Source organism: Panulirus ornatus, chromosome 2 (assembly GCF_036320965.1).
Source record: "Panulirus ornatus isolate Po-2019 chromosome 2, ASM3632096v1, whole genome shotgun sequence".
NCBI lineage: Eukaryota > Metazoa > Arthropoda > Malacostraca > Decapoda > Palinuridae > Panulirus > Panulirus ornatus.
Genome location: NC_092225.1, coordinates 54,192,807 through 54,208,037, shown reverse-complemented (window position 1 = coordinate 54,208,037; position 15,231 = coordinate 54,192,807). Strand labels below are relative to the sequence as shown.

Below are 15,231 nucleotides of genomic sequence, written 5' to 3'. Positions count from 1 at the left end.
TGATACTCTCTAACCCCAACTCTCATTTCCCCTCTTTTTCAACCCTTGCACCTTCCTCTTGACCTCCTGCCGCTTTCTTTTATACATCTCCCATTCCTTCGCACTCCTTCCTTGTAAGTATCGTCCATACCCCTTTCTTTTTTTCTTTCACTAAGAACTTTACTTCTTCATTCCACCACTCACTACCCTTTCTAATCTGTCCACCTCCCACCTTTCTCATGCCACATGCATCTTTTGCACATGCCATCACTGCTTCCTTAAATACATCCCATTCCTCACCTACTCCCCTCGCGTCATTTGCTCTCACCTTTTGTCAATCTACACTTTTCTCTCCTGGTACTTCCTCACACAAGTCTCCTTTCCAAGCTCATTTACTCTCGCCAGTCTTTTCTCTCCAACGCTCTCCTTTTTTGTTGAGAACCTCTACTTATCTTCACCTTCGCCTCCACTAGATAGTGATCAGACATCCCTCCAGTTGCCCCCTCTCAGGACATTATCATCCAAAAGTCTCTCTTTTATATGTCTATCAATTAACACGTAATCCAATAATGCCCTTTGACCATCTTTCCTACTCACCTACGTATACTTATGGTTGAGAGAGCAGAAGAGGGTGTGTTGAAATGGTTTGGACATATGGAGAGAATGAGAGGAAAGATTAACAAAGAGGATATATGCATTCAAGGAAGAGGGAACAAAGAGAAGCAGGAGACCAAATTGGAGGTGGAAGGATGGAGTGGAAAAGATTTTGAGTGATCAGGGCCTGAACATATAGGAAGGTGAGAGGCATGCAAGGAATAGGGTGAATTGGAACGATGAAGTATACCGGGATCAACATCCTGTCAGTGGTCTGAACCAAGATATGTGAAACAAATGTCTTGGGTAAACTGTGGAATGGTCTGTGGGGCCAGGATGCGGATAGGGAGCTGTGGTTGCATTACACATGACACCTAGAGACTGAGTGTGAACAAATGGTGCTACTTTGCTGAAGCAGTGGGTAGCAGTGTTGTTCTTCCCTGTGGGGCGGGGTAGCACCAGTAATGTATGAAGGCAAGCAATGATGAATATGTACTTGTGTATATATGTATGTCTTTGTATGTGTATTTATATGTGCATATGTTGATATGTATATGTGTGTTTATGGGCATTTAAGTATATGTATATGTTTGCTATGAGTCCACGGGAAAAATGAAACACGATAAGTTCCCAAGTGCACTTTTGTGTAATAATCACATCATTAGGGGAGACAAGAGAAAAATATAACAGTCAATTGATATACAATGAAGAGACATAGCTAGGACACCATTTGGTAAACATGCGATTGTCCAAGACAGAAAACGAGCGTATCATAAACTTATTATGTGGACAAGAAGGTGAATTGTTTACAAATTTTATCAACAATAAAGTTATCCAATTTGTATAGACCATCTTTGATATTAAGATTATAATTCTTTGTGTATTTGATAATAGAAGATTCAATGATATTTCTTGTGGTAATGGAGTTTAGAGTTAATAACTGAGATGGCATAACTCCAGTCAATACAATGATCATAGTTTTTAATGTGATTAAACAAGGCATTTGATTCTTGTCCTGTTCTTATACTATATTTATGTTGCTTAAGTCTAACAGAAAGATCCTTACCAGTGTGCCCAACATAAAACTTATCACAATTTCTACATGGCAGTTTATAGATGCACCCAGGAGAATTTTCTGGTGAGTTCCTGATTAAGATATTCTTTATAGTGTTATTGTTGCTGAAGGCAACATTTACATTAAAGGATTTAAGCAACATGGGAAATAAAGTAAAATTATCATCAAAAGGGAGAACTAAAAGATTCTTGGTGTCAATGGGAGGTTTGGGGTGAACTCTATAAAATGATTTCTTTGCTAACTTAAGGGATTTATCAATGAAAGCTCTAGGGTACTTTAACTTATGTTCCTTAGGGCATTACGTTTTTGCAGTCCAGAGTATATTGATGATGAGTTTGAGAATATATATTCTGTTGGATCTAAGTTAGAGTACCCTAGATCTTTCATTGATAAATCCCTTAAGTTAGCAAAGAGATCATTATGAATAGTGATCGTGCTAGAATATTTCAAAACATTATCTGAATGTAGCTTAGACATTGAAGCTTATTCTCTTTTTTTTTTGTTTTCAAAGTGATAGAGATGGAAAGCAAAAAGGTGTTTTTCATAAATGTACTGGAAAAGTTGAGATCCAGATAAATTTTTGGTCTGTCAAGGCTTTATTATGGCGGATGACCAACTACCTACCCTCATGTATCCAAGATATGGTTGTACTTTGTGTAATGAAGAAAATTGAGAAACATCATAAGCCAATATTCCTGTTTCATGATAAGAAAAGTGGACCAGGCAGTATGATACAGTGGGTAAATTGATGAGAACTACTATTGACGTTTGTGTAAATAAAGTATACATTTCCCTTTTCCATAGCCAGAGGTTGAACCATTATGTGACATTTATTTTTTCATTTCATTTCAAGCTAGAAGTTTCAGTTTTCTAAATTATTTCTTACATTTTTCATATGTATATATATGTATATGTGTGTGTGTGTGTGTATATGTGCGTATGTATGCATATATATATATATATATATATATATATATATATCTTTTCTTTCTTTCATACTATTCGCCATTTCCCGCCTCAGCGAGGTAGCGTTAAGAACAGAGGACTGGGCCTCTGAGGAAACATCCTCACCCGGCCCCCTTCTCTGTTCCTTCCTTTGGAAAAAAAAAAAAAAGAGAAGAAAGAGGGGAAGATTTCCAGCCCCCCGCTCCCTTCCCATTTAGTCGCCTTCTACGACACGCAGGGAATACGTGGGAAGTATTCTTTCTCCCCTATCCCCAGGGATGTTTATGCAATGCAAAAATAAACACACACACACATTTTTTTTTTTTTTTTTTTTTTTTTTTTTTTATACTTTGTCGCTGTCTCCCGCGTTTGCGAGGTAGCGCAAGGAAACAGACGAAAGAAATGGCCCAACCCCCCCCCCATACACATGTACATACACACGTCCACACACGCAAATATACATACCTACACAGCTTTCCATGGTTTACCCCAGACGCTTCACATGCCTTGCTTCAATCCACTGACAGCACGTCAACCCCTGTATACCACATGACTCCAATTCACTCTATTTCTTGCCCTCCTTTCACCCTCCTGCATGTTCAGGCCCCGATCACACAAAATCTTTTTCACTCCATCTTTCCACCTCCAATTTGGTCTCCCTCTTCTCCTCGTTCCCACCACCTCCGACACATATATCCTCTTGGTCAATCTCTCCTCACTCATTCTCTCCATGTGCCCAAACCATTTCAAAACACCCTCTTCTGCTCTCTCAACCACGCTCTTTTTATTTCCACACATCTCTCTTACCCTTACGTTACTTACTCGATCAAACCACCTCACACCACACATTGTCCTCAAACATCTCATTTCCAGCACATCCATCCTCCTGCGCACATCTCTATCCATAGCCCACGCCTCGCAACCATACAACATTGTTGGAACCACTATTCCCTCAAACATACCCATTTTTGCTTTCCGAGATAGTGTTCTCGACTTCCACACATTTTTCAAGGCTCCCAAAATTTTCGCCCCCTCCCCCACCCTATGATCCACTTCCGCTTCCATGGTTCCATCCGCTGACAGATCCACTCCCAGATATCTAAAACACTTCACTTCCTCCAGTTTTTCTCCATTCAAACTCACCTCCCAATTGACTTGACCCTCACCCCTACTGTACCTAATAACCTTGCTCTTATTCACATTTACTCTCAACTTTCTTCTTCCACACACTTTACCAAACTCAGTCACCAGCTTCTGCAGTTTCTCACATGAATCAGCCACCAGCGCTGTATCATCAGCGAACAACAACTGACTCACTTCCCAAGCTCTCTCATCCCCAACAGACTTCATACTTGCCCCTCTTTCCAGGACTCTTGCATTTACCTCCCTTACAACCCCATCCATAAACAAATTAAACAACCATGGAGACATCACACACCCCTGCCGCAAACCTACATTCACTGAGAACCAATCACTTTCCTCTCTTCCTACACGTACACATGCCTTACATCCTCGATAAAAACTTTTCACTGCTTCTAACAACTTGCCTCCCACACCATATATTCTTAATACCTTCCACACACACACATATATATATATATATATATATATATATATATATATATATATATATATATATATATATATATATATATTATTTTTTTTTTTTTTATTATACTTTGTCGCTGTCTCCCGCGTTTGCGAGGTAGCGCAAGGAAACAGACGAAAGAAATGGCCCAAACCCCCCCCCCCATACACATGTATATACATACGTCCACACACGCAAATATACATACCTACACAGTTTTCCATGGTTTACCCCAGACGCTTCACATGCCCTGCTTCAATCCACTGACAGCACGTCAACCCCGGTATACCACATCGCTCCAATTCACTCTATTCCTTGCCCTCCTTTCACCCTCCTGCATGTTCAGGCCCCGATCACACAAAATCTTTTTCACTCCATCTTTCCACCTCCAATTTGGTCTCCCTCTTCTCCTTGTTCCCTCCACCTCCGACACATATATCCTCTTGGTCAATCTTTCCTCACTCATCCTCTCCATGTGCCCAAACCACTTCAAAACACCCTCTTCTGCTCTCTCAACCACGCTCTTTTTATTTCCACACATCTCTCTTACCCTTACGTTACTCACTCGATCAAACCACCTCACACCACACATTGTCCTCAAACATCTCATTTCCAGCACATCCATCCTCCTGCGCACAACTCTATCCATAGCCCACGCCTCGCAACCATACAACATTGTTGGAACCACTATTCCTTCAAACATACCCATTTTTGCTTTCCGAGATAATGTTCTCGACTTCCACACATTCTTCAAGGCCCCCACGATTTTCGCCCCCTCCCCCCACCCTATGATCCACTTCCGCTTCCATGGTTCCATCCGCTGCCAGATCCACTCCCAGATATCTAAAACACTTCACGTCCTCCAGTTTTTCTCCATTCAAACTCACCTCCCAATTGACTTGACCCTCAACCCTACTGTACCTAATAACCTTGCTCTTATTCACATTTACTCTTAACTTTCTTCTTCCACACACTTTTCCAAACTCAGTCACCAGCTTCTGCAGTTTCTCACATGAATCAGCCACCAGCGCTGTATCATCAGCGAACAACAACTGACTCACTTCCCAAGCTCTCTCATCCCCAACAGACTTCATACTTGCCCCTCTTTCCAAAACTCTTGCATTTACTTCCCTAACAACCCCATCCATAAACAAATTAAACAACCATGGAGACATCACACACCCCTGCCGCAAACCTACATTCACTGAGAACCAATCACTTTCCTCTCTTCCTACACGTACACATGCCTTACATCCTCGATAAAAACTTTTCACTGCTTCTAACAACTTTCCTCCCACACCATATATTCTTAATACCTTCCACAGAGCATCTCTATCAACTCTATCATATGCCTTCTCCAGATCCATAAATGCTACATACAAATCCATTTGCTTTTCTAAGTATTTCTCACATTCATTCTTCAAAGCAAACACCTGATCCACACATCCTCTACCACTTCTGAAACCACACTTCTCTTCCCCAATCTGATGCTCTGTACATGCCTTCACCCTCTCAATCAATACCCTCCCATATGATTTACCAGGAATGCTCAACAAACTTATACCTCTGTAATTTGAGCACTCACTCTTATCCCCTTTGCCTTTGTACAGTGGCACTATGCACGCATTCTGCCAATCCTCAGGCACCTCACCATGAGTCATACATACATTAAATAACCTTACCAACCAGTCAATAATACAGTCACCCCTTTTTTGATAAATTCCACTGCAATACCATCCAAACCTGCTGCCTTGCAGCATATATATATATATATATATATATATATATATATATATATATATATATATATATATATATATATATATATTTTTTTGCTTTGTCGCTGTCTCCCTCGTTTGCAAGGTAGCGCAAGGAAACAGACGAAAGAAATGGCCCAACCCACCCCCATACACATGCCTTGATTCAATCCACTGACAGCATGTCAACCCCGGTATACCACATCGCTCCAATTCACTCTATTCTTTGCCCTCCTTTCACCCTCCTGCATGTTCAGGCCCCGATCACACAAAATCTTTTTCACTCCATCTTTCCACCTCCAATTTGGTCTCCCTCTCCTCCTCGTTCCCTCCACCTCTGACACATATATCCTCTTGGTCAATCTTTCCTCACTCATTTTCTCCATGTGACCAAACCATTTCAAAACACCCTCTTCTGCTCTCTCAACCACGCTCTTTTTATTTCCACACATCTCTCTTACCCTTACGTTACTTACTCGATCAAACCACCTCACACCACACATTGTCCTCAAACATCTCATTTCCAGCACATCCATCCTCCTGCGCACAACTCTATCCATAGTCCACGCCTCGCAACCATACAACATTGTTGGAACCACTATTCCTTCAAACATACCCATTTTTGCTTTCCGAGATAATGTTCTCGACTTCCACACATTCTTCAAGGCTCCCAGAATTTTTGCCCCCTCCCCCACCCTATGATCCACTTCCGCTTCCATGGTTCCATCCGCTGCCAGATCCACTCCCAGATATCTAAAACACTTCACTTCCTCCAGTTTTTCTCCATTCAAACTCACCTCCCAATTGAATTGACCCTCAACCCTACTGTACCTAATAACCTTGCTCTTATTCACATTTACTCTTAACTTTCTTCTTTCACACACTTTACCAAACTCAGTCACCAGCTTCTGCAGTTTCTCACATGAATCAGCCACCAGTGCTGTATCATCAGCGAACAACAACTGACTCACTTCCCAAGCTCTCTCAATGAGTGAGGAAAGATTGACCAAGAGGATATATGTGTTGGAGGTGGAGGGAACGAGGAGAAGAGGGAGACCAAATTGGAGGTGGAAAGATGGAGTGAAAAAGATTTTGTGTGATCGGGGCCTGAACATGCAGGAGGGTGAAAGGAGGGCAAAGAATAGAGTGAATTGGAGCGATGTGGTATACCGGGGTTGACATGCTGTCAGTGGATTGAATCAAGGCATGTGAAGCGTCTGGGGTAAACCATGGAAAGCTGTGTAGGTATGTATATTTGCGTGTGTGGACGTATGTATATACATGTGTATGGGGGGGGTTGGGCCATTTCTTTCGTCTGTTTCCTTGTGCTACCTCGCAAACGCGGGAGACAGCGACAAAGTAAAAAAAAAAAAAAGAAAAAAAAATATATATATATATATATATATATATATATATATATATATATATATATATATATATATATATATATATATATTTATTATCCCTGGGGATAGGGGTGAAAGAATAATTCCCACGCATTCCTCGCATGTCGTAGAAGGTGACTAGAGGGGACGGGAGCGGGAGGCCAGATATCCTCCCCTCCTTGTATTTTTTAACTTTCTAAAATGGGAAACAGAAGGAGTCACGCGGGGAGTGCTCATCCTCCTCGAAGGCTCAGACTGGGGTGTCTAAATGTGTGTGGATGTAACCAAGATGTGAAAAAAGGAGAGATAGGTAGTATGTTTGAGGAAAGGAACCTGGATGTTTTGGCTCTGAGTGAAACGAAGCTCAAGGGTAAAGGGGAAGAGTGGTTTGGGAATGTCTTGGGAGTAAAGTCAGGGGTTAGTGAGAGGACAGGAGCAAGGGAAGGAGTAGCAGTACTCCTGAAACAGGAGTTGTGGGAGTATGTGATAGAATGTAAGAAAGTAAATTCTCGATTAATATGGGTAAAACTGAAAGTTGATGGAGAGAGATGGGTGATTATTGGTGCATATGCACCTGGGCATGAGAAGAAAGATCATGAGAGGCAAGTGTTTTGGGAGCAACTGAATGAGTGTGTTAGTGGTTTTGATGCACGGGACTGGGTTATAGTGATGGGTGATTTGAATGCAAAGGTGAGTAATGTGGCAGTTGAGGGAATAATTGGTATACATGGGGTGTTCAGTGTTGTAAATGGAAATGATGAAGAGCTTGTAGATTTATGTGCTGAAAAAGGACTGGTGATTGGGAATACCTGGTTTAAAAAGCGAGATATACATAAGTATATGTATGTAAGTAGGAGAGATGGCCAGAGAGCGTTATTGGATTACGTGTTAATTGACAGGCGCGCGAAAGAGAGACTTTTGGATGTTAATGTGCTGAGAGGTGCAACTGGAGGGATGTCTGATCATTATCTTGTGGAGGCTAAGGTGAAGATTTGTAGAGGTTTTCAGAAAAGAAGAGTGAATGTTGGGGTGAAGAGGGTGGTGAGAGTAAGTGAGCTTGGGAAGGAGACTTGTGTGAGGAAGTACCAGGAGAGACTGAGTACAGAATGGAAAAAGGTGAGAACAATGGAAGTAAGGGGAGTGGGGGAGGAATGGGATGTATTTAGGGAATCAGTGATGGATTGCGCAAAAGATGCTTGTGGCATGAAAAGAGTAGGAGGTGGGTTGATTAGAAAGGGTAGTGAGTGGTGGGATGAAGAAGTAAGATTATTAGTGAAAGAGAAGAGAGAGGCATTTGGACGATTTTTGCAGGGAAAAAATGCAATTGAGTGGGAGATGTATAAAAGAAAGAGACAGGATGTCAAGAGAAAGGTGCAAGAGGTGAAAAAGAGGGCAAATGAGAGTTGGGGTGAGAGAGTATCATTAAATTTTCGGGAGAATAAAAAGATGTTTTGGAAGGAGGTAAAAAAAGTGCGTAAGACAAGGGAGCAAATGGGAACTTCAGTGAACGGCGCAAATGGGGAGGTGATAACAAGTAGTGGTGATGTGAGAAGGAGATGGAGTGAGTATTTTGAAGGTTTGTTGAATGTGTTTGATGATAGAGTGGCAGATATAGGTTGTTTTGGTCGAGGTGGTGTGCAAAGTGCGAGGGTTAGGGAAAATGATTTGGTAAACAGAGAAGAGGTAGTAAAAGCTTTGCGGAAGATGAAAGCCGGCACGGCAGCAGGTTTGGATGGTATTGCAATGGAATTTATTAAAAAAGGGGGTGACTGTATTATTGACTGGTTGGTAAGGTTATTTAATGTATGTATGACTCATGGTGAGGTGCCTGAGGATTGGCGGAATGCGTGCATAGTGCCATTGTACAAAGGCAAAGGGGATAAGAGTGAGTGCTCAAATTACAGAGGTATAAGTTTGTTGAGCATTCCCGGTAAATTATATGGGAGGGTATTGATTGAGAGGGTGAAGGCATGTACAGAGTATCAGATTGGGGAAGAGCAGTGTGGTTTCAGAAGTGATAGAGGATATGTGGATCAGGTGTTTGCTTTGAAGAATGTATGTGAGAAATACTTAGAAAAGCAAATGGATTTGTATGTAGCATTTATGGATCTGGAGAAGGCATATGATAGAGTGGATAGAGATGCTCTGTGGAAGGTATTAAGAATATATGGTGTGGGAGGCAAGTTGTTAGAAGCAGTGAAAAGTTTTTATCGAGGATGTAAGGCATGTGTATGTGTAGGAAGAGAGGAAAGTGATTGGTTCTCAGTGAATGTAGGTTTGCAGCAGGGGTGTGTAATGTCTCCATGGTTGTTTAATTTGTTTATGGATGGGGTTGTTAGGGAGGTGAATGCAAGAGTTTTGGAAAGAGGGGCAAGTATGAAGTCTGTTGTGAATGAGAGTGCTTGGGAAGTGAGTCAGTTGTTGTTCGCTGATGATACAGCGCTGGTGGCTGATTCATGTGAGAAACTGCAGAAGCTGGTGACTGAGTTTGGTAAAGTGTGTGAAAGAAGAAAGTTAAGAGTAAATGTGAATAAGAGCAAGGTTATTAGGTACAGTAGGGTTGAGGATCAAGTCAATTGGGAGGTGAGTTTGAATGGAGAAAAACTGGAGGAAGTGAAGTGTTTTAGATATCTGGGAGTGGATCTGGCAGCGGATGGAACCATGGAAGCGGAAGTGAATCATAGGTTGGGGGAGGGGGCGAAAATCCTGGGAGCCTTGAAGAATGTGTGGAAGTCGAGAACATTATCTCGGAAAGCAAAAATGGGTATGTTTGAAGGAATAGTGGTTCCAACAATGTTGTATGGTTGCGAGGCGTGGGCTATGGATAGAGTTGTGCGCAGGAGGATGGATGTGCTGGAAATGAGATGTTTGAGGACAATGTGTGGTGTGAGGTCGTTTGATCGAGTAAGTAACGTAAGGGTAAGAGAGATGTGTGGAAATGAAAAGAGTGTGGTTGAGAGAGCAGAAGAGGGTGTTTTGAAATGGTTTGGGCACATGGAGAGAATGAGTGAGGAAAGATTGACCAAGAGGATATATGTGTCGGAGGTGGAGGGAACGAGGAGAAGTGGGAGACCAAATTGGAGGTGGAAAGATGGAGTGAAAAAGATTTTGTGTGATCGGGGCCTGAACATGCAGGAGGGTGAAAGGATGGCAAGGAATAGAGTGAATTGGATCGATGTGGTATACCGGGGTTGACGTGCTGTCAGTGGATTAAAACAGGGCATGTGAAGCGTCTGGGGTAAACCATGGAAAGCTGTGTAGGTATGTATATTTGCGTGTGTTGACGTATGTATATACATGTGTATGGGGGTGGGTTGGGCCATTTCTTTCGTCTGTTTCCTTGTGCTACCTCGCAAACGCTGGAGACAGCGGCAAAAAAAAAAAAAAGAATTATCTGAATGGGAACGCAAAACTTTCAGCTAATCAGGATTATCAACCAATCATGTTGTAACTGGTTGAATCTCATAATGTTCTGATAGGTTTAACTAATCATCGGACAAAAGGTTTAACTAATCATCAGACAAAACAGGGAAGATAGTTGTGTCTTAGATTATACATGGAAGTGTAAAACAGAAAATTCTTAAAAAGTGTTCATAAAAGATATTTGATTAAGTAGGTTAATTAGAATATGATTTATAGTTTAAGTGCCTTCTTAAGATGATATTGTAATTTGTGAAATTTCCTTTTTGATTAACATAGTATAACATCAGTTTAAGAGAGTATCATCACAGCATTCCACAAAGAATTTCAGAAATCAAAATATGAAAACTTAGATTCAGAATTTGTATTAAATTAATCTTGGATTATTTCCAGTTTTAGTTCTTGCAAAAGTTCTCATTGCAGCTTATGGGAAGATGTATGAGTAAATTAAATGTTATTCTTTTATTACAGGTCGATTGATTTTGACAGTGTTGATAACCGACTGTATTGGACAGATATTAGTGTTAAGTCCATATCTCGTGCCTTTATGAATGGTTCCCAGATGGAGCCAGTAGTAGAGTTTGGACTTGCGTATCCAGAGGGTATGGCTGTGGATTGGTTAGCTCGCAACATTTACTGGACAGACATGGGTAACAACAGGTAATGGAATTTCTCACTTATTAACAGACTTATAGTTCATGACAAGAATTAATGGTTCCAGGTGAATGTTGGTCTGTGGCAGGGTTGTGTGGCGTCACCATGCTTTTTTTTAATTTGTATGTGGATGGCATGGTGAATGAGGTGATATGCAAGGGTCTTGTATATAGTGCCAGTTTGACCTGGTCACTGTTATTTATTTTGCTTTTGTGACCAAGGTGTTCATATTTGTTTTATATCAGGAATTATTTAAAGACTGTTGCATAAGATTTGTTATTCTTTGATTACAGGATTGAAGTTGCAAGGTTGGATGGAACATCTCGACGTGTTCTTCTTTGGCAAAATATAGCTAGTCCAAAATCCCTGGCTCTTGATCCAAGCCAAGGCTTTATGTACTGGTAAGAAATATATTTTAGTAATCATATTTTATGGAGAGAGTGAGTGAGGAAAAATTGAATAAGAGGATATATGTGTCAGAGGCGGGGGGAACAAGGAGAAATGGGAGACCAGATTGGAGGTGGAAGGATAGAGTGAAAAAGATTTTGAGCAATCGGGGCCTAAACATACAGGAGGGTGACAAGTTTGCAAAGAATAGAGTGAATTGGAATGATGTGGTATACTGGGGTCGATGTGCTATCATTGTACAAAACCAGGGCATGTGATATAACTGGGGTAAACCATTGAAAGGTCTTTGGGGCTTTGGTGTGGATAGGGAACTGGTTTTGTTGCATTACACATGACAGCTAGAGACCGAGTGTGAACAAATGTGACCTTTTTTTGTCTGTTTTCATGGTGCAACCTCGCTGAAGCAGGGGGTAGCGATGCTATTTCCTGTGGGGCTGGGTAGCGCCAGGAATGAATGAATAGGTACATGTGTATATATGTATATGTCACTGTATGTGTATGTATATATATGTATATGTATGTATTTGTGTATATGGTGATATGTATATGTATGTATATGTGTCTGTGTATGTGTGTGTGTGGGCGCAAGGAAATGGACGAGGAATGGCCCAACCCACGCACATACACATGTATATGCATAGACGCCCATAAACGCACTTATACATACATATACATTTCAATGTATACTTACTTATACATACACAGACATATATATACATGTACATATTCATATTTGCTGCCCTCATCCATTTCTGTTGCCACCTCCAGCAAGGTAGTGCCAGGAAAAAAAGATGGCCACATTCGTTCACACTCAGTCTCTATCTGTCATGTGTAATGCACTGAAACCACAGCTCCCTTTTCCACATCCAGACCCTACAGACCTTTCCATTTTTTATCCCCAGACGCTTCACATGCCCTGGTTCAATCCATTGACAGCATGTCGACCCTAGTATACCACATTGTTCCAATTCAATATATTCCTTGCATTCCTTTCACCCTCCTGTATGTTCATTCCCCAATCGCTCAAAATGGTTTTTACTCCATCCTTCCACCTCCAATTTGGTCTCCTGCTTCTCCTTTTTCCCTCCACCTCTGACACATAAATCCTCTTTGTTATTCTTTCCTCACTCATTCTCTCCATGTGACCAAATCATTTCAACACACCCTCTTCTGCTCTCTCAACCACGCTCTTTTTATTTCCACACATTTTCTTACCCTCTCATTACTTACTCAATCAAACCACCTCACACCATATATTGTCCTCAAACATTGCATTTTCGACATATGCATCCTCCTCCGCACAACCCTATCTATAGCCCACACCTCGCAACCATATAACATTGTTGGAACCACTATTCCTTCAAACATACCCATTTTTGCTCTCTCAGATAACATTCTTGCCTTCCACACTTTCTTCAATGCTTTTAGAACCTTTGCTCCCACCCCCACCCTATTACTTGCTTTCACTTCCATAGTTCCATCTGCTGCTAAGTCCACTCCCAGATATCTAAAACACTTCACTTCCTCCAGTTTTCCTCCATTCAAACTTACCTCCTAATTGATTTGTCCCTCAAACCTACTGACTTAATAACCTTGCTCTTATTCACATTTACTCTCAATTTTCTTGTTTTATACACTTTACCAAACTCAGTCACTGACCTCTGCAGTATCTCACCCGTATCAGCCACCAGCACTGCATCATCAGCGAACAACAACTGACTCACTTCCCAGCTCTCTCATCCAGAATGGACTACATACTTTCCCCTCTCTCCAAAACTCTTGCATTCACCTTCCTAACCATCCCATCCATAAACAAATTAAACATCCATGGAGACATCATGCGCCCCTGCCGCAAACCAACATTCACTGGGAATCAGTCAATTGCCTCTCTTTCTATGTATACACATGCCTTACATCCTTGGTAAAAACTTTTCACTGCTTCTAACAACTAACCTCCCATACCATATACTCTTAAAACCTTCCACAAAGCATCTCTATCAACCCTATCATATGCCTTCTCCAGATCCATAAATGCTACATACAAATCCATCAGTTTTTCTAAGTATTTCTCATGTACATTCTTCAAAGCAAACACCTGATCCACACATCCTCTACCACTTCTGAAACCATATTGCTCTTTCCCAGTCTGATGCTCTGTACATGCCTTTTCCATCTCAGTCAATTCCCTCCCAAAAAATTTCCCAGGAATACTCAACAAACTTATGCCTATTTAATTTAAACACTTACCTTTATTTGCCTTTGTACAATGGCACTATGCATGCATTCTCCCAATTCTTAGGCACTTCACCATGATCCATACATACATTGAATATCCTTACTAACCAATGAACAACACAGTCACCCACCTTTTTGATAAATTCCACTGCAATACCTTCCAAACTTGCCGCCTTGCCAGATTTCATTTTCTGCAAAGCTTTCTCTACCTCTTCTCTGTTTACCAAACCATTCTCCCTGACCTTCTCCCTTCACACACCAACTCAACCAAAACACCCTGTATCTGCCACTATCATCAAATACATTCAACAAATCTTCAAAATACTCACTCCATCTCCTTCTCACTTCATCGCTACTTGTTATTACCTCCCCATTTGCCTCCTTCACCGATATTCCCATTTGATCTCTTGTCTTTCGGACTTTATTTACCTCCTTCCAAAACATCATTTTATTCTCCCTAAAATTTAATGATAATCTCTCACCCCAACTCTCATTTGCCCTCTCACCTCTTGCACCTTTCTCTTGACCTATTTCCACTTCCTTTTATACATCTCCCAGTCATTCGCATTACTTCCCTGCAAAAATTGTCCAAGTACCTTTCTCTTCTCTTTCACTAACAATCTTACTTCTTCATCCCACCACTCACTACCCTTTCTAATCTGCCCATCTTCCACCTTTCTCATGCCACATGCATCTGTTGCACAAGCCATCACTGCTTCCCTAAATGCATTCCATTTCTCCCCCATTCCCCTGACGTCATTTGCTCTCACCTTTTCCCATTCTGCACTTAGTATCTCCTGAGACTACCTCGCACACGTCTCCTTTCTAAGCTCACTTACTGTCACCACTCTCTTCTCCCCAACAGTCTCTCTTCTTTTCTGAAGACCTCTACAAATCTTCACCATTGCCTCCACACGATAATGATCAGACATCCCTCCAGCTGCCCCTTTCAGCACATTAACATCCAAAAGTCTCTCTTTTACATGCCTATCAATTAATACGCAATCCAATAATGCCGTCTGGCCCTCTCTCCCACTCACATATGTATACTTATTTATCTCTCTTTTTAAACCAGGTATTCCCAATCACCAGTCCTTCTTCAGCACACTAATCTACAAGCTCTTCACTATCCATTTACAACACTGAACACCCCATGTACACCAGTTATTCCCTCAACTGCCACATTACTCA

The 15,231-nt window shown here is 41.3% G+C and overlaps 1 protein-coding gene across 1 annotated transcript in view; it reads left to right on the top strand.

Annotated features, from left to right (window-relative positions):
• Positions 1-15,231, top strand: part of arr (low-density lipoprotein receptor-related protein 6) — a 258,989-nt gene that overhangs the window by 108,164 nt on the left and 135,594 nt on the right. Inside the window, exons 13-14 of the mRNA XM_071668200.1 lie at positions 11,215-11,403; positions 11,691-11,798. Of these exons, the coding sequence (XP_071524301.1) occupies positions 11,215-11,403; positions 11,691-11,798 (297 nt within the window). The remainder of the gene's footprint in view (positions 1-11,214; positions 11,404-11,690; positions 11,799-15,231) is intronic.